At 43.1% G+C, this 27,328-nt stretch overlaps 1 protein-coding gene across 1 annotated transcript in view; it reads left to right on the top strand.

Annotated features, from left to right (window-relative positions):
* Nucleotides 1-27,328, top strand: part of LOC135535146 (PHD finger protein 21B-like) — a 44,620-nt gene that overhangs the window by 3,568 nt on the left and 13,724 nt on the right. The window contains exons 2-5 of the mRNA XM_064961862.1: nucleotides 2,861-2,912; nucleotides 5,660-5,736; nucleotides 19,837-19,995; nucleotides 23,717-23,783. Of these exons, the coding sequence (XP_064817934.1) occupies nucleotides 2,861-2,912; nucleotides 5,660-5,736; nucleotides 19,837-19,995; nucleotides 23,717-23,783 (355 nt within the window). The remainder of the gene's footprint in view (nucleotides 1-2,860; nucleotides 2,913-5,659; nucleotides 5,737-19,836; nucleotides 19,996-23,716; nucleotides 23,784-27,328) is intronic.

The following is a 27,328-nucleotide window of genomic DNA, read 5'->3' as shown; positions in this document are numbered from 1 at the left end:
GGTTCTCCGGTATGGTGCTACTGCTGACTATCAGGTTCTCGATTATGGTGCTACTGCTGACTATCAGGGTCTCTGGTATGGTGCTACTGCTGACTATCAGGTTCTCTGGTATGGTGCTACTGCTGACTATCAGGTTCTCTGGTATGGTGCTCCTGCTGACTATCAGGTTATCTGGTATGGTGCTACTGCTGACTATCAGGTTCTCTGGTATGGTGCTCCTGCTGACTATCAGGTTCTCTGATGGTGCTACTGCTGACTATCAGGTTCTCTGGTATGGTGCTACTGCTGACTATCAGGTTCTCTGGTATGGTGCTACTGCTGACTATAAGGGTCTCTGGTATGGTGCTACTGCTGACTATCAGGGTCTCTGGTATGGTGCTACTGCTGACTATCAGGGTCTCTGGTATGGTGCTACTGCTGACTATCAGGTTCTCTGGTATGGTGCTACTGCTGACTATCAGGTTCTCTGATGGTGCTACTGCTGACTATCAGGTTCTCGGTATGGTGCTACTGCTGACTATCAGGTTCTCTGGTATGGTGCTACTGCTGACTATCAGGTTCTCTGGTATGGTGCTACTGCTGACTATCAGGTTCTCTGGTATGGTGCTACTGCTGACTATCAGGTTCTCCGGTATGGTGCAACTGCTGACTATCAGGGTCTCTGGTATGGTGCTACTGCTGACTATCAGGTTCTCCGGTATGGTGCTACTGCTGACTATAAGGGTCTCTGGTATGGTGCTACTGCTGACTACCAGGTTCTCCGGGAATGGTGCTACTGCTGACTATCAGGTTCTCCGGTATGGTGCTACTGCTGACTATCAGGTTCTCTGGTATGGTGCTACTGCTGACTATCAGGTTCTCTGGTATGGTGCTACTGCTGACTATCAGGTTCTCCGGGAATGGTGCTACTGCTGACTCAGAGCTGGAGCAGATGTCTATCTATCTGATCACTGTAACTCTGATTGGTTAATCCATCTAATTATTCGGTTAGATAATCCCAGATAATCCTGACTCAGCCTTCCTTTCCCTGGAAACCCCTCTAACCCTCGCCCCCCATCCCCGTCCCTCCTCCCCCCCATCCCTGGTCTCCCTCTGTCCCTCATCCCCCCTCCCCCTCTATCCCTGGTCTCCCCTGTCCCTCATCCCCCTCTCCCCCTCTAATCCCTATCCCTCGTCCTCTCCCCCTATCCCTGGTCTCCCTCTGTCCCTCATCCCCTCTCCCCCTCTGTCCCTGGTCTCCTCTGTCCCTCATCCCCCTCTCCCCCTCTATCCCTGGTCTCCCTCTGTCCCTCATCCCCCCTCTCCCCCTCTATCCCTGGTCTCCCTCTGTCCCTCATCCCCCTCTCCCCCCTCTATCCCTGGTCTCCCTCTGTCCCTCATCCCCCCTCCCCCCTCTATCCCTGGTCTCCTCTGTCCCTCATCCCCCTCTCTCCCCCCTCTATCCCTGGTCTCCCCCTCATCCCCCTCTCCCCCTCTGTCCCTGGTCTCCTCTCCCCCTCATCCCCCTCTCCCCCCCTCTATCCCTGGTCTCCCTCTGTCCCTCATCCCCCTCTCCCCCCTCTATCCCTGGTCTCCCCTCTGTCCCTCATCCCCCTCTCCCCCTGGTAAGTAACTATGAGAGTGATTCACTTTCTGACTGATTCAACAAGCAGTGACTAATGAGAGTGATTCACTACGGACTGATTGATTCAACAAGCAGTATCTAATGAGTGATTCACTACGGAGTGATTCACTAAGGATTGACTGATTCAACAAGCAGTAACTAATGAAAGTGATTCACTACGGACTGACTGATTCAGAGATGGATCCCGATGACATGGAACACAGGAGTTACTGGGGAGACATCACAACGGTTCCCTTACTACTAAGTGTTGCTGTTGCTAGGAAACCACACGTACTAGCCTGCTCTCACCCTGCCCACCTCTACCTGGAGTACTTGAGGGAGAAAACAAGCCCATGACACCCGAGTATTAGAACATTCCAGACATTGTAGAGGAGAGTGAGAGTGGCAGGGTGAAAGAGAGTGTTTGGATAATGAGAGAGAGACTAATGAGAGAGAGAGAGAGAGAGAGAGAGACAGGGAGGAGGGGGAAGATAGACCAAGACAGGGAGGGAGGGGGAAGATAGACCCAGACAGGGAGGGAGGGGGAGATAGGGCCAGACAGGGAGGAGGGGGGAGATAGACCCAGACAGGGAGGGAGGGGGAGATAGACCCAGACAGGGAGTGAGGGGGGAGATAGACCCAGACAGGGAGGGAGGGGGGAGATAGACACACCATTCATATTGGTGTCACACTGTAACATGTCCCCTCTCCACCTGTATGGTATTCATGTGGGTGTCACACTGTAACATGTCCCCTCTCCACCTGTATGGAATTCATATGGGTGTCACACTGTAACGTGTCCCCTCTCCACCTGTATGGTATTCATATGGGTGTCACACTGTAACGTGTCCCCTCTCCACCTGTATGGTATTCATATGGGTGTCACACTGTAACGTGTCCCCTCTCCACCTGTATGGTATTCATATGGGTGTCACACTGTAACGTGTCCCCTCTCCACCTGTATGGTATTCATATGGGTGTCACACTGTAACGTGTCCCTTCTCCACCTGTATGGTATTCATATGGGTGTCACACTGTAACATGTCCCCTCTCCACCTGTATGGTATTCATATTGGTGTCACACTGTAACTTGTCCCCTCTCCACCTGTATGGTATTCATATGGGTGTCACACTGTAACATGTCCCCTCTCCACCTGTATGGTATTCATATGGGTGTCACACTCGAACATGTCCCCTCTCCATCTGTATGGTATTCATATTGGTGTCGCACTCTAACATGTCCCCTCTCCCCTACAGAAAATGTCCTTCATGGTGGCTCTTGGCCTGGTCACTACAGAGACACTGGAAGGTGAGTTCTTCCTCTGACACTAATTTAATTAAACTCATCAGAATTTAACAAGGCATTGGCACATCTTTGCTGTCTTGTGGCAGGTGGTAACAATGAGAGAACTTGAATGAACGGAGAAACCCACACACTGCTCTGGCTAGTATCACTGTTTTTACCCACACAGAGAAACCCACACACTGCTCTGGCTAGTATCACTGTTTTTACCCACACAGAGAAACCCACACACTGCTCTGGCTAGTATCACTGTTTTTACCCACACAGAGAAACCCACACACTGCTCTGGCTAGTATCACTGTTTTTACCCACACAGAGAAACCCACACACTGCTCTGGCTAGTATCACTGTTTTTACCCACACAGAGAAACCCACACACTGCTCTGGCTAGTATCAAGGTGTTAAAACTTGTTCATCCACACATCAGCGGCAAATATATATTTTACCTGTACTGGCTACTGTCTACCTGTCTGTATGTCCCATCTAGCTGTCTGTCTGTCTGTCTGTCTGTCTGTCCCATCTAGCTGTACCGGCTGTGTCTACCTGTCTGTCCCATCTAGCTGTACTGGCTGTGTGTGTGTCTGTCTGTCTGTCTGTCTGTCTGTACCGGCTGTGTCTACCTGTCCCATCTAGCTGTACCGGCTGTGTCTACCTGTCTGTCTGTCTGTCTGTCCCATCTAGCTGTGCTGGCTGTGTCTACCTGTCTGTCCCATCTAGCTGTACCGGCTGTGTCTACCTGTCCCATCTTGCTGTACCGGATGTGTCTACCTGTCTGTCTGTCTGTCCCATCTAGCTGTGCTGGTTGTGTCTACCTGTCTGTCCCATCTAGCTGTGCTGGCTGTGTCTACCTGTCTGCCCCATCTAGCTGTACCGGCTGTGTCTACCTGTCTGTCTGTCCCATCTAGCTGTACCGGCTGTGTCTACCTGTCCCATCTAGCTGTACCGGCTGTGTCTACCTGTCTGTCCCATCTAGCTGTACCGGCTGTGTCTACCTGTCTGTCTGTCCCATCTAGTCTGTACCGGCTGTGTCTACCTGTCTGTCCCATCTAGCTGTACTGGCTGTGTCCACCTGTCCCATCTAGCTGTACTGGCTGTGTCTACCTGTCCCATCTAGCTGTACTGGCTGTGTCTACCTGTCTGTCTGTCCCATCTAGCTGTACCGGCTGTGTCTACTGTCTGTCCCATCTAGCTGTACCGGCTGTGTCTACCTGTCTGTCCCATCTAGCTGTACCGGCTGTGTCTACCTGTCTGTCCCATCTAGCTGTACTGGCTGTGTCCACCTGTCCCATCTAGCTGTACTGGCTGTGTCTACCTGTCCCATCTAGCTGTGCTGGCTGTGTCTACCTGTCTGTCCCATCTAGCTGTACCGGCTGTGTCTACCTGTCCCATCTAGCTGTACCGGCTGTGTCTACCTGTCTGTCTGTCTGTCTGTCTGTCTGTCTGTCTGTCTGTCTGTCTGTCTGTCTGTCTGTCTGTCCCATCTAGCTGTGCTGGCTGTGTCTACCTGTCTGTCCCATCTAGCTGTACTGGCTGTGTCTACCGGTCTGTCCCATCTAGCTGTACCGGCTGTGTCTTCCTGTCTGTCTGTCCCATCTAGCTGTACCAGCTGTGTCTACCTGTCTGTCCCATCTATCTGTACCAGCTGTGTCTTCCTGTCTGTCCCATCTAGCTGTACCGGCTGTGTCTACCTGTCTGTCTGTCCCATCTAGCTGTACCGGCTGTGTCTTCCTGTCTGTCCCATCTAGCTGTACCGGCTGTGTCTACCTGTCTGTCCCATCTAGCTGTACCGGCTGTGTCTTCCTGTCTGTCTTTCCCATCTAGCTGTATCGGCTGTGTCTACCTGTCTGTCCCATCTATCTGTACCAGCTGTGTCTTCCTGTCTGTCCCATCTAGCTGTATCGGCTGTGTCTGTCTGTCCCATCTATCTGTACCAGCTGTGTCTTCCTGTCCCATCTAGCTGTACCGGCCGTGTCTACCTGTCCCATCTAGCTGTACCGGCTGTGTGTCTACCTGTCCCATCTAGCTGTACTGGCTGTGTCCACCTGTCCCATCTAGCAGTACTGGCTGTGTCTACTTGTCCCATCTAGCTGTACCGGCTGTGTCTACCTGTCTGTCTGTCCCATCTAGCTGTACCGGCCGTGTCTACCTGTCCCATCTAGCTGTACCGGCTGTGTCTACCTGTCCCATCTAGCTGTACCGGCCGTGTCTACCTGTCCCATCTAGCTGTACCGGCTGTGTCTACCTGTCTGTCCCATCTAGCTGTACCGGCTGTGTCTACCTGTCTGTCCCATCTATCTGTACCGGCTGTGTCTACCTGTCTATCCCATCTATCTGTACCAGCTGTGTATTCCTGTCTGTCCCATCTAGCTGTACCGGCTGTGTCTACCTGTCAATCCCATCTATCTGTACCGGCTGTGTCTACCTGTCAATCCCATCTATCTGTACCGGCTGTGTCTACCTGTCTGTCCCATCTATCTGTACCAGCTGTGTCTACCTGTCTGTCCCATCTATCTGTACCAGCTGTGTCTACCTGTCTGTCCCATCTAGCTGTACCAGCTGTGTCTACCTGTCTGTCCCATCTATCTGTACCAGCTGTGTCTACCTGTCTATCCCATCTATCTGTACCAGCTGTGTCTACCTGTCTGTCCCATCTATCTGTACTGGCTGTGTCTACCTGTCTGTCCCATCTATCTGTACCAGCTGTGTGTATCTAAACCTCTGTAACATAAGCCTGTGTTGCTCTCCCATGGCAGAGATCCAGACCAAGAGACAGGAGAGGAAGAGGCGGAGTACAGCCAACCCAGCCTACAGCGGCCTGGTCCAACCAGAGGTAAAACACAATGGACCCATTTTTGTCTGGTTCAAAGAGCTGCAGTAGTTGACAAATATTATCTGAAAGTAGGTCAGAGCTGTTCAGGAGAGATATGTGTGTTTGAAATGTCTAAGAGATGTTAGAGATACAGTATGTAACATTTATGTTAATTAGGATGTAGAGTAGTACTGGTTTAAATAAGGGTCGATGTCCGTGCTGAAATCTTAATTAGCAGAAAGTCTGTCAGTTTAAGCTAGATATAGCTGTGGTAGAGGTGAGACTCACGGACACGCAGATGTCAGTTGTTTTTCTCTAAGAGGCCCACAGGCCCCACTAGACTCGTCTGAAGGTCTCTGATAGGTTCAGTTTAGACAGGCCTTAGTAGTCTCTGATAGGTTCAGTTTAGACAGGCCTTAGTCTCTGATGGGTTCAGTTTAGACAGGCCTTAGTCTCTGATGGGTTCAGTTTAGACAGGCCTTAGTCTCTGATGGGTTCAGTTTAGACAGGCCTTAGTCTCTGATGGGTTCAGTTTAGACGGGCCTTAGTCTCTGATGGGTTCAGTTTAGACAGGCCTTAGTCTCTGATGGGTTCAGTTTAGACAGGCCTTAGTCTCTGATGGCCTTAGTCTCTGATGGCCTTAGTCTCTGATGGCCTTAGTCTCTGATGGCCTTAGTCTCTGATGGGTTTAGTTTAGACATGCCTTGGTCTCTGATGGCCTTAGTCTCTGATGGCCTTAGTCTCTGATGGGTTCAGTTTAGACAGGCCTTAGTCTCTGATGGGTTCAGTTTAGACAGGCCTTAGTCTCTGATGGCCTTATTCTCTGATGGGTTCAGTTTAGACAGGCCTTAGTCTCTGATGGCCTTAGTCTCTGATGGTTAGTTTAGACAGGCCTTAGTCTCTGATGGCCTTAGTCTCTGATGGTTTCAGTTTAGACAGGCCTTAGTCTCTGATGGGTTCAGTTTAGACAGGCCTTAGTCTCTGATGGCTTTCGTCTCTGATGGCCTTCGTCTCTGATGGCCTTAGTCTCTGATGGCCTTAGTCTCTGATGGCCTTAGTCTCTGATGGGTTCAGTTTAGACAGGCCTTAGTAGTCTCTGATAGGTTCAGTTTAGACAGGCCTTAGTCTCTGATGGGTTCAGTTTAGACAGGCCTTAGTCTCTGATGGCCTTAGTCTCTGATGGCCTTAGTCTCTGATGGCCTTCGTCTCTGATGGCCTTCGTCTCTGATGGCCTTAGTCTCTGATGGGTTCAGTGATGTTCAGCTGCACTTTGTTTCATGTCTGTTGGAGCTGGTGCCTTGTGCTTTCCCCATAACGTCATCCATGATGTTCAGTTGCCCCATAACGTCATCCATGATGTTCAGTTACCCCATAACGTCATCCATGATGTTCAGTTGCCCCATAACGTCATACATGATGTTCAGTTGCCCCATAACGTCATACATGATGTTCAGTTGCCCCATAACGTCATACATGATGTTCAGTTACCCCCATAACGTCATCCATGATGTTCAGTTGCCCCATAACGTCATACATGATGTTCAGTTGCCCCATAACGTCATACATGATGTTCAGTTACCCCATAACGTCATACATGATGTTCAGTTGCCCCATAACGTCATACATGATGTTCAGTTGCCCCATAACGTCATCCATGATGTTCAGTTGCCCCATAACGTCATCCATGATGTTCAGTTGCCCCATAACGTCATACATGATGTTCAGTTGCCCCATAATGTCATACATGATGTTTAGTTACCCCATAACGTCATCCATGATCTTCAGTTGCCCCATAACGTCATCCATGATGTTCAGTTGCCCCATAACATCATCCATGATGTTCAGTTACCCCATAACGTCATACATGATGTTCAGTTGCCCCATAACGTCATCCATGATGTTCAGTTGCCCCATAACGTCATACATGATGTTCAGTTGCCCCATAACGTCATACATGATGTTCAGTTGCCCCATAACGTCATACATGATGTTCAGTTGCCCCATAACGTCATCCATGATGTTCAGTTACCCCATAACGTCATACATGATGTTCAGTTACCCCATAACGTCATCCATGATGTTCAGTTACCCCATACATGATGTTCAGTTGCCCCATAACGTCATCCATGATGTTCAGTTGCCCCATCCATGATGTTCAGTTGCCCCATACATGATGTTCAGTTGCCCCATCCATGATGTTCAGTTGACCCATAACGTAATCCATGAAGTTCAGTTGCCCCATAACGTCATCCATGATGTTCAGTTGCCCCATCCATGATGTTCAGTTACCCCATAACGTCATCCATGATGTTCAGTTGCCCCATCCATGATGTTCAGTTGCCCCATAACGTCATCCATGATGTTCAGTTACCCCTTAACGTCATCCATGATCTTCAGTTACCCCATAACGTCATACATGATGTTCAGTTGCCCCATAACGTCATCCATGATGTTCAGTTGCCCCATAACGTCATCCATGATGTTCAGTTACCCCATAACGTCATCCATGATGTTCAGTTGCCCCATAACGTCATCCATGATGTTCAGTTACCCCTTAACGTCATCCATGATCTTCAGTTACCCCATAACGTCATCCATGATGTTCAGTTGCCCCATAACGTCATCCATGATGTTCAGTTACCCCATAACGTCATCCATGATGTTCAGTTGCCCCATAACGTCATCCATGATGTTCAGTTACCCCTTAACGTCATCCATGATCTTCAGTTACCCCATAACGTCATACATGATGTTCAGTTGCCCCATAACGTCATCCATGATGTTCAGTTACCCCATAACGTCATCCATGATGTTCAGTTACCCCATAACGTCATCCATGATGTTCAGTTGCCCCATAACGTCATACATGATGTTCAGTTACCCCATAACGTCATACATGATGTTCAGTTACCCCATAACGTCATACATGATGTTCAGTTGCCCCATAACGTCATCCATGATGTTCAGTTGACCCATAACGTCATCCATGAAGTTCAGTTACCCCATAACGTCATCCATGATGTTCAGTTGCCCCATACATGATGTTCAGTTGCCCCATAACGTCATCCATGATGTTCAGTTGCCCCATACATGATGTTCAGTTGCCCCATAACGTCATCCATGATGTTCAGTTGCCCCATACATGATGTTCAGTTGCCCCATAACGTCATCCATGATGTTCAGTTGCCCCATACATGATGTTCAGTTGCCCCATAACGTCATCCATGATGTTCAGTTGCCCCATACATGATGTTCAGTTGCCCCATAACGTCATCCATGATGTTCAGTTGCCCCATCCATGATGTTCAGTTGCCCCATAACGTCATCCATGATGTTCAGTTACCCCATAACGTCATCCATGATGTTCAGTTGCCCCATAACGTCATCCATGATGTTCAGTTACCCCATAACGTCATCCATGATGTTCAGTTGCCCCATAACGTCATCCATGATGTTCAGTTACCCCATAACGTCATCCATGATGTTCAGTTGCCCCATAACATCATACATGATGTTCAGTTACCCCATAACGTCATACATGATGTTCAGTTACCCCATAACGTCATACATGATGTTCAGTTGCCCCATAACGTCATCCATGATGTTCAGTTACCCCATAACGTCATACACGATGTTCAGTTGACCCATAACGTCATACACGATGTTCAGTTGCCCCATAACGTCATCCATGATGTTCAGTTGCCCCATAACGTCATCCATGATGTTCAGTTGCCCCATACATGATGTTCAGTTGCCCCATAACGTCATCCATGATGTTCAGTTGCCCTATACATGATGTTCAGTTGCCCCATAACGTCATCCATGATGTTCAGTTGACCCATAACGTCATCCATGAAGTTCAGTTGCCCCATAACGTCATACATGATGTTCAGTTGCCCCATAACGTCATCCATGATGTTCAGTTGACCCATAACGTCATCCATGAAGTTCAGTTGACCCATAACGTCATACATGATGTTCAGTTGCCCCATAACGTCATCCATGATGTTCAGTTGCCCCATAACGTCATCCATGATGTTCAGTTGCCCCATACATGATGTTCAGTTGCCCCATAACGTCATCCATGATGTTCAGTTGCCCCATACATGATGTTCAGTTGCCCCATAACGTCATCCATGATGTTCAGTTGCCCCATACATGATGTTCAGTTGCCCCATACATGATGTTCAGTTGCCCCATAACGTCATCCATGATGTTCAGTTGCCCCATCCATGATGTTCAGTTGCCCCATAACGTGTGCTACAATCTTTCTACTAAAGTGCTTTCCGTGTACCTTGGGAGAAATCAGTGAATGCTGTTGAGGGTCGATAAGCAGAGCTATAACTCCTGTTGTGTCTGAGGTGAGGGAAGTGAACGTTTTCTCTGTCTCCTCACTTTCTACCTTCCAGCTGAAACGCCTTGCATCAAATTACCTGAACAACCCACTCTTCCTGTCAGTGAGAGGTAAAACACATGTATACCAGCCCATCAACACAACTAGACAGGACTGGTAAAACACATGTATACCAGCCCATCAACACAACTAGACAGGACTGGTAAAACACATGTATACCAGCCCATCAACACAACTAGACAGGACTGGTAAAACACATGTATACCAGCCCATCAACACACCTAGACAGGACTGGTAAAACACATGTATACCAGCCCATCAACACACCTAGACAGGACTGGTAAAACACATGTATACCAGCCCATCAACACAACTAGACAGGACTGGTAAAACACATGTATACCAGCCCATCAACACAACTAGACAGGACTGGTAAAACACATGTATACCAGCCCATCAACACAACTAGACAGGACTGGTAAAACACATGTATACCAGCCCATCAACACAACTAGACAGGACTGGTAAAACACATGTATACCAGCCCATCAACACACCTAGACAGGACTGGTAAAACACATGTATACCAGCCCATCAACACACCTAGACAGGACTGGTAAAACACATGTATACCAGCCCATCAACACAACTAGACAGGACTGGTAAAACACATGTATACCAGCCCATCAACACAACTAGACAGGACTGGTAAAACACATGTATACCAGCCCATCAACACAACTAGACAGGACTGGTAAAACACATGTATACCAGCCCATCAACACAACTAGACAGGACTGGTAAAACACATGTATACCAGCCCATCAACACAACTAGACAGGACTGGTAAAACACATGTATACCAGCCCATCAACACAACTAGACAGGACTGGTAAAACACATGTATACCAGCCCATCAACACAACAAGACAGGACTGGTAAAACACATGTATACCAGCCCATCAACACAACTAGACAGGACTGGTAAAACACATGTATACCAGCCCATCAACACAACTAGACAGGACTGGTAAAACACATGTATACCAGCCCATCAACACAAGACAGGACTGGTAAAACACATGTATACCAGCCCATCAACACAACTAGACAGGACTGGTAAAACACATGTATACCAGCCCATCAACACACCTAGACAGGACTGGTAAAACACATGTATACCAGCCCATCAACACAACTAGACAGGACTGGTAAAACACATGTATACCAGCCCATCAACACAACTAGACAGGACTGGTAAAACACATGTATACCAGCCCATCAACACAACTAGACAGGACTGGTAAAACACATGTATACCAGCCCATCAACACAACTAGACAGGACTGGTAAAACACATGTATACCAGCCCATCAACACAACTAGACAGGACTGGTAAAACACATGTATACCAGCCCATCAACACAACTAGACAGGACTGGTAAAACACATGTATACCAGCCCATCAACACAACTAGACAGGACTGGTAAAACACATGTATACCAGCCCATCAACACAACTAGACAGGACTGGTAAAACACATGTATACCAGCCCATCAACACACCTAGACAGGACTGGTAAAACACATGTATACCAGCCCATCAACACACCTAGACAGGACTGGTAAAACACATGTATACCAGCCCATCAACACACCTAGACAGGACTGGTAAAACACATGTATACCAGCCCATCAACACAACTAGACAGGACTGGTAAAACACATGTATACCAGCCCATCAACACACCTAGACAGGACTGGTAAAACACATGTATACCAGCCCATCAACACACCTAGACAGGACTGGTAAAACACATGTATACCAGCCCATCAACACAACTAGACAGGACTGGTAAAACATATGTATACCAGCCCATCAACACACCTAGACAGGACTGGTAAAACACATGCAGACCAGCCCATCAACACAACAAGACAGGACTGGTAAAACACATGTATACCAGCCCATCAACACAACTAGACAGGACTGGTAAAACACATGTATACCAGCCCATCAACACAACTAGACAGGACTGGTAAAACACATGTATACCAGCCCATCAACACAACTAGACAGGACTGGTAAAACACATGTATACCAGCCCATCAACACAACTAGACAGGACTGGTAAAACACATGTATACCAGCCCATCAACACACCTAGACAGGACTGGTAAAACACATGTATACCAGCCCATCAACACAACTAGACAGGACTGGTAAAACACATGTATACCAGCCCATCAACACAACTAGACAGGACTGGTAAAACACATGTATACCAGCCCATCAACACACCTAGACAGGACTGGTAAAACACATGTATACCAGCCCATCAACACAACTAGACAGGACTGGTAAAACACATGTATACCAGCCCATCAACACAACTAGACAGGACTGGTAAAACACATGTATACCAGCCCATCAACACAACTAGACAGGACTGGTAAAACACATGTATACCAGCCCATCAACACAACTAGACAGGACTGGTAAAACACATGTATACCAGCCCATCAACACAACTAGACAGGACTGGTAAAACACATGTATACCAGCCCATCAACACAACTAGATAGGACTGGTAAAACACATGTATACCAGCCCATCAACACAACTAGACAGGACTGTTAACACAGATGTGTACTGACCCATCAATAAATTGCACATCTATAAACATTATAGCTGGACTTTGTGGTTGATCAGAAAGAGGTCCAGGCCACAGAGCTTGTACTGAAATTACAGTGTATCCTACTAGACTAGAGCATGGACTGTCATTACACTGTATCCTACTAGACTAGAGCATGGACTGTCATTAGACTGTATCCTACTAGACTAGAGCATGGACTGTCATTACACTGTATCCTACTAGACTAGAGCATGGACTGTCATTACACTGTATCCTACTAGACTAGAGCATGGACTGTCATTAGACTGTATCCTACTAGACTAGAGCATGGACTGTCATTAGACTGTATCCTACTAGACTAGAGCATGGACTGCCATTACACTGTATCCTACTAGACTAGAGCATGGACTGTCATTAACTGTATCCTACTAGACTAGAGCATGGACTGTAATGACAGTGTATCCTACTAGACTAGAGCATGGACTGTCATTAGACTGTATCCTACTAGACTAGAGCATGGACTGTAATGACAGTGTATCCTTCTAGACTAGAGCATGGACTGTAATGACAGTGTATCCTTCTAGACTAGAGCATGGACTGTAATGACAGTGTATCCTTCTAGACTAGAGCATGGACTGTAATGACAGTGTATCCTTCTAGACTAGAGCATGGACTGTAATGACAGTGTATCCTTCTAGACTAGAGCATGGACTGTAATGACAGTGTATCCTTCTAGACTAGAGCATGGACTGTAATGACAGTGTATCCTTCTAGACTAGAGCATGGACTGTAATGACAGTGTATCCTTCTAGACTAGAGCATGGATTGTAATGACAGTGTATCCTTCTAGACTAGAGCATGGACTGTAATGACAGTGTACCCTACTAGACTAGAGCATGGACTGTCATTACAGTGTATCCTACTAGACTAGAGCATGGACTGTAATTACAGTGTACCCTACTAGACTAGAGCATGGACTGTCATTACAGTGTATCCTACTAGAGACTAGAGCATGTATCCTACTAGACTGTCATTACAGTGTATCCTACTAGACTAGAGCATGGACTGTAATTACACTGTATCCTACAAGACTAGAGCATGGACTGTAATTACAGTGTATCCTACTAGACTAGAGCATGGCCTGTCATTACACTGTATCCTACTAGACTAGAGCATGGACTGTCATTACAGTGTATCCTACTAGCCTAGAGCATGGACTGTAATTACAGTGTATCCTACTAGAGCAGACTGTAGAGCATGACTAGACATGGTCATTACACTGTATCCTACTAGACTAGAGCATGGACTGTCATGACAGTGTGTATACTGTATTACTAGACTAGAGCATGGACTGTAATTACAGTGTACCCTACTAGACTAGAGCATGGACTGTCCTGTATCCTATAGACTAGAGCATGGACTGTCATACCTACTAGACTAGAGCATGGACTGTCATTACAGTGTAGATAGAGCATGGACTGTCATTACAGTGACTAGACTAGAGCATGGACTGTAATTACACTGTATCCTACTAGACTAGAGCATGGACTGTAATTACAGTGTATCCTACTAGCCTAGAGCATGGACTGTAATTACACTGTATCCTACTAGACTAGAGCATGGACTGCCATTACACTGTATCCTACTAGACTAGAGCATGGACTGTCATTATACTGTATCCTACTAGACTAGAGCATGGCCTGTCATTACAGTGTTTCCTACTAGACTAGAGCATGGACTGTCATTACACTGTATCCTACTAGACTAGAGCATGGACTGTCATTATACTGTATCCTACTAGACTAGAGCATGGCCTGTCATTATACTGTATCCTACTAGACTAGAGCATGGCCTGTCATTACAGTGTATCCTACTAGACTAGAGCATGTCTGTGTTGATATGAACTGCATTCCCCAGAACAGAGATGTGTTGTAGGTCTGTTGCTTAATGTTTCCCGGTCTAAAACCCTGTTCCTGCACCCCTTGCCCTCTCCGGCCCAAACTGCTGCTCAACCCTCATTGTCTTCACCTGTTGTCAGCTACTAACCTGTTATCTGCTTCCTTTGTTACGTACGATAGCCACTGGGGACTACAGATGGAAGGTACGTAGACCGTAGCATGACGTGATTACAGCTACGATGTGTCTGACATAGTAGTTATAGTGTGGTATGCTGTAGATAGTGGTGTTGTATAGTGTAGATAGTGGTGTTGTATACTGTAGATAGTGGTGTTGTATACTGTAGATAGTGGTGTTGTAGTGTGGTATACTGTAGATAGTGGTGTTGTGGTGTTGTATACTGTAGATAGTGGGGTTGTATACTGTAGATAGTGGTGTTGTAGTGTGTATACTGTAGATAGTGGTGTTGTGGTGTTGTATACTGTAGATAGTGGTGTGATATACTGTAGATAGTGGTGTGGTATACTGTAGATAGTGGGGTTGTATACTGTAGATAGTGGGGTTGTATACTGTAGATAGTGGTGTTGTAGTGTGGTATACTGTAGATAGTGGTGTTGTGGTGTTGTATACTGTAGATAGTGGTGTGATATACTGTAGATAGTGGTGTGGTATACTGTAGATAGTGGGGTTGTATACTGTAGATAGTGGTGTTGTAGTGTTGTATACTGTAGATAGTGGTGTTGTGGTGTTGTATACTGTAGATAGTGGTGTTGATATACTGTAGATAGTGGTGTTGTAGTGTTGTATACTGTAGATAGTGGGTTGTATACTGTAGATAGTGGTGTTGTAGTGTGGTATACTGTAGATAGTGGTGTTGTATACTGTAGATAGTGGTGTTGTAGTGTTGTATACTGTAGATAGTGGTGTTGTAGTGTTGTATACTGTAGATAGTGGTGTTGTAGTGTGGTATACTGTAGATAGTGGTGTTGTATACTGTAGATAGTGGTGTTGTAGTGTTGTATACTGTAGATAGTGGCGTTGTATACTGTAGATAGTGGTGTTGTAGTGTTGTATACTGTAGATAGTGATGTTGTAGTGTTGTATACTGTAGATAGTGGTGTTGTAGTGTTGTATACTGTAGATAGTGGTGTTGTAGTGTTGTATACTGTAGATAGTGGGTTGTAGTGTTGTATACTGTAGATAGTGGTGTTGTATACTGTAGATAGTGGTGTTGTAGTGTTGTATACTGTAGATAGTGATGTTGTAGTGTGGTATACTGTAGATAGTGGTGTTGTAGTGTTGTATACTGTAGATAGTGGTGTTGTAGTGTTGTATACTGTAGATAGTGGTGTTGTAGTGTTGTATACTGTAGATAGTGGTGTTGTATACTGTAGATAGTGGTGTTGTAGTGTGGTATACTGTAGATAGTGGTGTTGTAGTGTTGTATACTGTAGATAGTGGTGTTGTAGTGTGGTATACTGTAGATAGTGGTGTTGTAGTGTTGTATACTGTAGATAGTGGTGTTGTAGTGTTGTATACTGTAGATAGTGGTGTTGTAGTGTGGTATACTGTAGATAGTGGTGTTGTAGTGTTGTATACTGTAGATAGTGGTGTTGTAGTGTTGTATACTGTAGATAGTGGTGTTGTAGTGTTGTATACTGTAGATAGTGGTGTTGTAGTGTTGTATACTGTAGATAGTGGTGTTGTAGTGTGGTATACTGTAGATAGTGGTGTTGTAGTGTTGTATACTGTAGATAGTGATGTTGTAGTGTTGTATACGGTAGATAGTGGCGTTGTAGTGTTGTATACTGTAGATAGTGGTGTTGTAGTGTGGTATACTGTAGATAGTGGTGTTGTATACTGTAGATAGTGGTGTTGTATACTGTAGATAGTGGTGTTGTAGTGTTGTATACTGTAGATAGTGATGTTGTAGTGTTGTATACTGTAGATAGTGGTGTTGTAGTGTTGTATACTGTAGATAGTGGTGTTGTGGTGTTGTATACTGTAGATAGTGGTGTTGTATACTGTAGATAGTGGTGTTGTAGTGTGGTATACTGTAGATAGTGGTGTTGTAGTTTGTATACTGTAGATAGTGGTGTTATAGTGTTGTATACTGTAGATAGTGGTGTTATAGTGTGGTATACTGTAGATAGTGGTGTTGTATACTGTAGATAGTGGTGTTGTAGTGTTGTATACTGTAGATAGTGGTGTTGTATACTGTAGATAGTGGTGTTGTAGTGTTGTATACTGTAGATAGTGGTGTTGTAGTGTTGTATACTGTAGATAGTGGTGTTGTAGTGTTGTATACTGTAGATAGTGATGTTGTAGTGTTGTATACTGTAGATAGTGGTGTTGTAGTGTTGTATACTGTAGATAGTGGTGTTGTGGTGTTGTATACTGTAGATAGTGGTGTTGTATACTGTAGATAGTGGTGTTGTGGTGTTGTATACTGTAGATAGTGGTGTTGTAGTGTTGTATACTGTAGATAGTGGTGTTGTATACTGTAGATAGTGGTGTTGTAGTGTTGTATACTGTAGTGTTGTATACTGTAGATAGTGGTGTTGTAGTGTTGTACACTGTAGATAGTGGTGTTGTAGTGTTGTATACTGTAGATAGTGATGTTGTAGTGTTGTATACTGTAGATAGTGGTGTTGTAGTGTTGTATACTGTAGATAGCGGTGTTGTAGTGTGGTATACTGTAGATAGTTGTGTTGTATACTGTAGATAGTGGTGTTGTGGTGTTGTATACTGTAGATAGTGGTGTTGTAGTGTTGTTTCCTGTAGATAGTGGTGTTGTAGTGTTGTATACTGTAGATAGTGGTGTTGTAGTGTGGTATACTGTAGATAGTGGTGTTGTAGTGTGGTATACTGTAGATAGTGGTGTTGTAGTGTGTATACTGTAGATAGTGGTGTTGTAGTGTGGTATACTGTAGATAGTGGTGTTGTAGTGTTGTATACTGTAGATAGTGGTGTTGTAGTGTTGTATACTGTAGATAGTGGTGTTGTAGTGTGGTATACTGTAGATAGTGGTGTTGTATACTGTAGATAGTGGTGTTGTAGTGTTGTATACTGTAGATAGTGGTGTTGTAGTGTTGTATACTGTAGATAGTGGTGTTGTATACTGTAGATAGTGGTGTTGGTTAGATAGTGGTATACTGTAGTTGTAGTGTTGTATACTGTAGATAGTGGTGTTGTAGTGTTGTATACTGTAGATAGTGGTGTTGTAGTGTTGTATACTGTAGATAGTGGTGTTGTAGTGTTGTATACTGTAGATAGTGGTGTTGTAGTGTGGTATACTGTAGATAGTGGTGTTGTAGTGTTGTATACTGTAGATAGTGGGTGTTGTAGTGTTGTATACTGTAGATAGTGGTGTTGTAGTGTGGTATACTGTAGATAGTGATGTTGTAGTGTTGTATACTGTAGATAGTGGTGTTGTAGTGTTGTATACTGTAGATAGTGGTGTTGTAGTGTTGTATACTGTAGATAGTGGTGTTGTAGTGTTGTATACTGTAGATAGTGGTGTTGTAGTGTTGTATACTGTAGATAGTGGGGTTGTAGTGTTGTATACTGTAGATAGTGGGGTTGTATACTGTAGATAGTGGTGTTGGAGTGTTGTATACTGTAGATAGTGGTGTTGTAGTGTTGTATACTGTAGATAGTGGTGTTGTAGTGTTGTATACGGTAGATAGTGGTGTTGTAGTGTTGTATACTGTAGATAGTGGTGTTGTAGTGTTGTATACTGTAGATAGTGGGGTTGTAGTGTTGTATACTGTAGATAGTGGTGTTGTAGTGTTGTATACTGTAGATAGTGGTGTTGTAGTGTTGTATACTGTAGATAGTGGTGTTGTAGTGTGGTATACTGTAGATAGTGGTGTTGTAGTGTTGTATACTGTAGATAGTGGTGTTGTAGTGTTGTATACTGTAGATAGTGGTGTTGTAGTGTGGTATACTGTATATAGTGGTGTTGTAGTGTGGTATACTGTATATAGTGGTGTTGTAGTGTTGTATACTGTAGATAGTGGTGTTGTAGTGTGGTATACTGTATATAGTGGTGTTGTAGTGTGGTATACTGTAGATAGTGGTGTTGTAGTGTGGTATACTGTAGATAGTGGTGTTGTAGTGTGGTATACTGTAGATAGTGGTGTTGTAGTGTGGTATACTGTATATAGTGGTGTTGTAGTGTGGTATACTGTAGATAGTGGTGTTGTAGTGTGGTATACTGTAGATAGTGGTGTTGTAGTGTGTATACTGTATATAGTGGTGTTGTAGTGTGGTATACTGTATATAGTGGTGTTGTAGTGTGGTATACTGTAGATAGTGGTGTTGTAGTGTGGTATACTGTATATAGTGGTGTTGTAGTGTGGTATACTGTATATAGTGGTGTTGTAGTGTTGTATACTGTAGATAGTGGTGTTGTAGTGTGGTATACTGTATATAGTGGTGTTGTAGTGTGGTATACTGTAGATAGTGGTGTTGTAGTGTTGTATACTGTAGATAGTGGTGTTGTAGTGTGGTATACTGTATATAGTGGTGTTGTAGTGTGGTATACTGTAGATAGTGGTGTTGTAGTGTGGTATACTGAAGATAGTGGTGTTGTAGTGTTGTATACTGTAGATAGTGGTGTTGTAGTGTTGTATACTGTAGATAGTGGTGTTGTAGTGTGGTATACTGTAGATAGTGGTGTTGTAGTGTTGTATACTGTAGATAGTGGTGTTGTAGTGTGGTATACTGTATATAGTGGTGTTGTAGTGTGGTATACTGTAGATAGTGGTGTTGTATACTGTAGATAGTGGTGTTGTAGTGTGGTATACTGTAGATAGTGGTGTTGTAGTGTGGTATACTGTAGATAGTGGTGTTGTAGTGTGGTATACTGTAGATAGTGGTGTTGTAGTGTGGTATACTGTATATAGTGGTGTTGTAGTGTGGTATACTGTAGATAGTGGTGTTGTATACTGTAGATAGTGGTGTTGTAGTGTGGTATACTGTAGATAGTGGTGTTGTAGTGTGGTATACTGTAGATAGTGGTGTTGTAGTGTTGTATACTGTAGATAGTGGTGTTGTAGTGTTGTATACTGTAGATAGTGGGGTTGTAGTTATTCCAACAGTCATTTGACAGATAATCTGAGAGATGGCGGACGATGTTGAACTGTTAGGGGACGATGTAATCAGAGAGATATTCAGATATAACGAACAGCCGTACGTCCTGAACAGTCTGACTGTATGTCTGTCCGACAGGAAGAGCTGGAGCACGACGACCACTGCTCTGTGTGTAAGGGGGACGGAGAGCTGCAGCTGTGCCACAACTGCCCCAGAGCCTACCACCCTGACTGCCTGCACCCACCTCTCAAAACACCGCCCCGGGGGGTCTGGGTTTGCACCAAGTGTCAGAAGAAGGTGGGAAGATAGAGATCTGGTTGGGGTAGAATGAATACTTTGTAATGCTACAGCGACATCTTAAGACCATAACACCACTACTGAATGACATCTGACTATAACACCACTACTGAATGACATCTACTGACTATAACAACACTACTGAATGACATCTACTGACTATGTGTTAACAACACTACTGAATGACATCTGACTATAACAACACTACTGAATGACATCTGACTATAAAAACACTACTGAATGACATCTGACTATAACAACACTACTGAATGACATCTACTGACTATAACAACACTACTGAATGACATCTGACTATAACAACACTACTGAATGACATCTGACTATAGCAACACTACTGAATGACATCTACTGACTATAACAACACTACTGAATGACATCTGACTATAGCAACACTACTGAATGACATCTACTGACTATAACAACACTACTGAATGACACCTACTGACTATAACAACACTACTGAATGACATCTGACTATAACACCACTACTGAATGACATCTGACTATAACACCACTACTGAATGACATCTACTGACTATAACAACACTACTGAATGACATCTACTGACTATAACAACACTACTGAATGACATCTGACTATAACAACACTACTGAATGACATCTGACTATAACAACACTACTGAATGACATCTGACTATAACAACACTACTGAATGACATCTACTGACTATAACAACACTACTGAATGACATCTACTGACTATAACAACACTACTGAATGACATCTACTGACTATAACAACACTACTGAATGACATCTGACTATAACAACACTACTGAATGACATCTGACTATAACAACACTACTGAATGACATCTGACTATAACACCACTACCGAATGACATCTGACTATAACAACACTACTGAATGACATCTGACTATAACAACACTACTGAATGACATCTACTGACTATAACAACACCACTGAATGACATCTACTGACTATAACAACACTACTGAATGACATCTGACTATAACAACACTACTGAATGACATCTGACTATAACAACACTACTGAATGACATCTGACTATAACAACACTACTGAATGACATCTACTGACTATAACAACACTACTGAATGACATCTGACTATAACAACACTACTGAATGACATCTACTGACTATAACAACACTACTGAATGACACCTACTGACTATAACAACACTACTGAATGACACCTACTGACTATAACAACACTACTGAATGGCATCTGACTATAACAACACTACTGAATGACATCTGACTATAACAACACTACTGAATGACACCTGACTATAACAACACTACTGAATGACATCTACTGACTATAACAACACTACTGAATGGCATCTGACTATAACAACACTACTGAATGACATCTGACTATAACAACACTACTGAATGACACCTACTGACTATAACAACACTACTGAATGACATCTGACTATAGCAACACTACTGAATGACATCTACTGACTATAACAACACTACTGAATGACATCTACTGACTATAACAACACTACTGAATGACATCTGACTATAACAACACTACTGAATGACATCTGACTATAACAACACTACTGAATGACATCTACTGACTATAACAACACTACTGAATGACATCTGACTATAACAACACTACTGAATGACATCTGACTATAACAACACTACTGAATGACATCTGACTATAACAACACTACTGAATGACATCTGACTATAACAACACTACTGAATGACACCTGACTATAACAACACTACTGAATGACATCTACTGACTATAACAACACTACTGAATGACATCTGACTATAACAACACTACTGAATGACATCTACTGACTATAACAACACTACTGAATGACACCTACTGACTATAACAACACTACTGAATGACACCTACTGACTATAACAACACTACTGAATGGCATCTGACTATAACAACACTACTGAATGACATCTGACTATAACAACACTACTGAATGACACCTGACTATAACAACACTACTGAATGACATCTACTGACTATAACAACACTACTGAATGGCATCTGACTATAACAACACTACTGAATGACATCTGACTATAACAACACTACTGAATGACACCTACTGACTATAACAACACTACTGAATGACATCTGACTATAGCAACACTACTGAATGACATCTACTGACTATAACAACACTACTGAATGACATCTACTGACTATAACAACACTACTGAATGACATCTGACTATAACAACACTACTGAATGACATCTGACTATAACAACACTACTGAATGACATCTACTGACTATAACAACACTACTGAATGACATCTGACTATAACAACACTACTGAATGACATCTGACTATAACAACACTACTGAATGACATCTGACTATAACAACACTACTGAATGACATCTGACTATAACAACACTACTGAATGACACCTGACTATAACAACACTACTGAATGACATCTACTGACTATAACAACACTACTGAATGACATCTGACTATAACAACACTACTGAATGACATCTGACTATAACAACACTACTGAATGACATCTGACTATAACACCACTACTGAATGACATCTGACTATAACAACACTACTGAATGACATCTACTGACTATACCAACACTACTGAATGACATCTGACTATAACAACACTACTGAATGACATCTGACTATAACACCACTACTGAATGACATCTGACCATAACAACACTACTGAATGACATCTACTGACTATAACAACACTACTGAATGACATCTGACTATAACAACACTACTGAATGACATCTACTGACTATAACAACACTACTGAATGACATCTGACTATAACAACACTACTGAATGACATCTGACTATAACAACACTACTGAATGACATCTGACTATAACAACACTACTGAATGACATCTGACTATAACAACACTACTGAATGACATCTGACTATAACAACACTACTGAATGACACCTGACTATAGCAACACTACTGAATGACATCTGACTATAACAACACTACTGAATGACATCTACTGACTATAACAACACTACTGAATGACATCTGACTATAACAACACTACTGAATGACATCTGACTATAACAACACTACTGAATGACATCTGACTATAACAACACTACTGAATGACATCTGACTATAACAACACTACTGAATGACACCTGACTATAGCAACACTACTGAATGACATCTACTGATTCGTCCTCCGTTTTATAACCTTGTATCGTCCTCTGTTTTATAACCTTGTATCGTCCTCCATTTTATAACCTTGTGTCGTCCTCCGTTTTATAACCTTGTATCGTCCTCCATTTTATAACCTTGTGTCGTCCTCCATTTTATAACCTTGTATCGTCCTCCGTTTTATAACCTTGTATCGTCCTCCATTTTATAACCTGGTATCGTCCTCCATTTTATAACCTTGTATCGTCCTCCATTTTATAACCTTGTATCGTCCTCTGTTTTATAACCTTGTATCGTCCTCCATTTTATAACCTTGTATCGTCCTCCATTTTATAACCTTGTATCGTCCTCCATTTTATAACCTTGTATCGTCCTCCGTTTTATAACCTTGTATCGTCCTCCATTTTATAACCTTGTATCGTCCTCTGTTTTATAACCTTGTATCGTCCTCTGTTTTATAACCTTGTATCGTCCTCCATTTTATAACCTGGTATTTCCCTTCCTCCTGAAGGTTCTGAACAAAGAGAACATGTCGTGGCCACAGAACTTTGTCCAGTCCTATGTGACACACAAGACGGGTGAGACATCTTTACTGTGTATTGTCTGTGTTATGCTGTGTTAATGCTAGGTGTGTGTGTTATGCTGTGTTAATGCTAGGTGTATTGTCTGTGTTGTGCTGTGTTAATACTAGGTGTGTGTGTTATGCTGTGTTAGTGCTAGGTGTGTGTGTTATGCTGTGTTAATGCTAGGTGTGTGTGTTATGCTGTGTTAATACTAGGTGTGTGTGTTATGCTGTGTTAATGCTAGGTGTGTGTGTTATGCTGTGTTAATACTAGGTGTATTGTCTGTGTTGTTCTGTGTTAATACTAGGTGTGTGTGTTATGCTGTGTTAATGCTAGGTGTGTGTGTTATGCTGTGTTAATACTAGGTGTGTGTGTGTGTGTGTGTGTGTTATGCTGTGTTAATACTAGGTGTGTGTGTGTTATGCTGTGTTAATACTAGGTGTGTGTGTGTTATGCTGTGTTAATACTAGGTGTGTGTGTCTTATGCTGTGTTAATACTAGGTGTGTGTGTGTGTGTGTGTTATGCTGTGTTAATACTAGGTGTGTGTGTTATGCTGTGTTAATACTAGGTGTGTGTGTTATTCTGTGTTAATGCTAGGTGTATTGTGTGTGTTGTGCTGTGTTATGCTGTGTTAATACTAGGTGTGTGTGTTATGCTGTGTTAATACTAGGTGTGTGTGTTATGCTGTGTTAATGCTAGGTGTATTGTGTGTTATGCTGTGTTAATGCTAGGTGTGTGTGTTATGCTGTGTTAATACTAGGTGTGTGTGTTATGCTGTGTTAATGCTAGGTCTGTGTGTTATGCTGTGTTAATACTAGGTGTGTGTGTTGTGCTGTGTTAATACTAGGTGTGTGTGTGTTATGCTGTGTTAATACTAGGTGTGTGTGTGTTATGCTGTGTTAATACTAGGTGTGTGTGTCTTATGCTGTGTTAATACTAGGTGTGTGTGTGTGTGTGTTATGCTGTGTTAATACTAGGTGTGTGTGTTATGCTGTGTTAATACTAGGTGTGTGTGTTATTCTGTGTTAATGCTAGGTGTATTGTGTGTGTTGTGCTGTGTTATGCTGTGTTAATACTAGGTGTGTGTGTTATGCTGTGTTAATACTAGGTGTGTGTGTTATGCTGTGTTAATGCTAGGTGTATTGTGTGTTATGCTGTGTTAATACTAGGTGTGTGTGTTATGCTGTGTTAATACTAGGTGTGTGTGTTATGCTGTGTTAATGCTAGGTCTGTGTGTTATGCTGTGTTAATACTAGGTGTGTGTGTTGTGCTGTGTTAATACTAGGTGTGTGTGTTATGCTGTGTTAATACTAGGTGTGTGTGTTATGCTGTGTTAATGCTAGGTGTGTGTGTTATGCTGTGTTAATGCTAGGTGTGTGTTATGCTGCGTTAATGCTAGGTGTGTGTGTGTGTGTGTGTTATGCTGTGTTAATGCTAGGTGTGTGTGTTATGCTGTGTTAATACTAGGTGTGTATGTTATGCTGTGTTAATACTAGGTGTGTATGTTATGCTGTGTTAATACTAGGTGTGTGTGTGTGTGTGTGTTGTGCTGTGCTAATGCTAGGTGTGTGTGTTATGCTGTGTTAATGCTAGGTGTGTGTGTGTGTGTTATGCTGTGTTAAATCTAGGTGTATTGTGTGTTATGCTGTGTTAATGCTAGGTGTGTGTGTTATGCTGTGTTAATACTAGGTGTGTATGTTATGCTGTGTTAATACTAGGTGTGTGTGTTATGCTGTGTTAATGCTAGGTGTGTGTGTTATGCTGTGTTAATGCTAGGTGTGTGTGTTATGCTGTGTTAATGCTAGGTGTGTGTGTTATGCTGTGTTAATACTAGGTGTGTGTGTTATGCTGTGTTAATACTAGGTGTGTGTGTGTTATGCTGTGTTAATACTAGGTGTATTGTGTGTTATGCTGTGTTAATACTAGGTGTGTGTGTTATGCTGTGCTAATGCTAGGTGTGTGTGTTATGCTGTGTTAATACTAGGTGTGTGTGTTATGCTGTGTTAATACTAAGTGTATTGTGTGTTATGCTGTGTTAATGCTAGGTGTGTGTGTTATGCTGTGTTAATACTAGGTGTATTGTCTGTGTTATGCTGTGTTAATGCTAGGTGTGTGTGTTATGCTGTGTTAATACTAGGTGTATTGTGTGTGTTATGCTGTGTTAATACTAGGTGTGTGTGTTATGCTGTGTTAATACTAGGTGTATTTGTGTGTTATGCTGTGTTAATACTAGGTGTGTGTGTTATGCTGTGTTAATACTAGGTGTATTGTCTGTGTTATGCTGTGTTAATGCTAGGTGTGTGTGTTATGCTGTGTTAATACTAGGTGTATTGTGTGTGTTATACTGTGTTAATACTAGGTGTGTGTGTTATGCTGTGTTAATACTAGGTGTGTGTGTTATGCTGTGTTAATACTAGGTGTATTTGTGTGTTATGCTGTGTTAATACTAGGTGTGTGTGTTATGCTGTGTTAATACTAGGTGTGTGTGTTATGCTGTGTTTAATGCTAGGTGTGTGTGTGTGTTATGCTGTGTTAATACTAGGTGTGTGTGTGTTACGCTGTGTTAATACTAGGTGTATTGTCTGTGTTATGCTGTGTTAACACTAGGTGTGTGTGTGTGTGTTATGCTGTGTTAATGCTAGGTGTGTGTGTGTGTGTGTTATGTTGTGTTAATGCTAGGTGTGTGTGTTATGCTGTGTTAATGCTAGGTGTGTGTGTTATGCTGTGTTAATGCTAGGTGTATTGTGTGTTATTCTGTGTTAATGCTAGGTGTGTGTGTTATGCTGTGTTAATGCTAGGTGTGTGTGTTATGCTGTGTTAATGCTAGGTGTGTGTGTTATGCTGTGTTAATGCTAGGTGTGTGTGTTATGCTGTGTTAATGCTAGGTGTGTGTGTTATGCTGTGTTAATGCTAGGTGTGTGTGTTATGCTGTGTTAATGCTAGGTGTGTGTGTTATGCTGTGTTAATGCTAGGTGTATTGTGTGTTATGCTGTGTTAATGCTAGGTGTGTGTGTTATGCTGTGTTAATGCTAGGTGTGTGTGTTATGCTGTGTTAATGCTAGGTGTGTGTGTTATGCTGTGTTAATGCTAGGTGTGTGTGTTATGCTGTGTTAATGCTAGGTGTGTGTGTTATGCTGTGTTAATGCTAGGTGTGTGTGTTATGCTGTGTTAATGCTAGGTGTGTGTGTTATGCTGTGTTAATGCTAGGTGTGTGTGTTATGCTGTGTTAATGCTAGGTGTGTGTGTTATGCTGTGTTAATGCTAGGTGTGTGTGTTATGCTGTGTTAATGCTAGGTGTATTGTGTGTTATGCTGTGTTAATGCTAGGTGTATTGTGTGTTATGCTGTGTTAATGCTAGGTGTATTGTGTGTTATGCTGTGTTAATGCTAGGTGTGTGTGTGTTATGCTGTGTTAATGCTAGGTGTGTGTGTTATGCTGTGTTAATGCTAGGTGTGTGTGTTATGCTGTGTTAATGCTAGGTGTGTGTGTTATGCTGTGTTAATACTAGGTGTGTGTGTTATGCTGTGTTAATGCAAGGTGTGTGTGTTATGCTGTGTTA

Source organism: Oncorhynchus masou, unplaced genomic scaffold, assembly GCF_036934945.1.
Source record: "Oncorhynchus masou masou isolate Uvic2021 unplaced genomic scaffold, UVic_Omas_1.1 unplaced_scaffold_452, whole genome shotgun sequence".
Classification (NCBI taxonomy): Eukaryota; Metazoa; Chordata; class Actinopteri; order Salmoniformes; family Salmonidae; genus Oncorhynchus; species Oncorhynchus masou.
The sequence above is the reverse complement of the archived record's forward strand: the minus strand, read 5'-3'. Positions and strand labels throughout refer to the sequence as shown.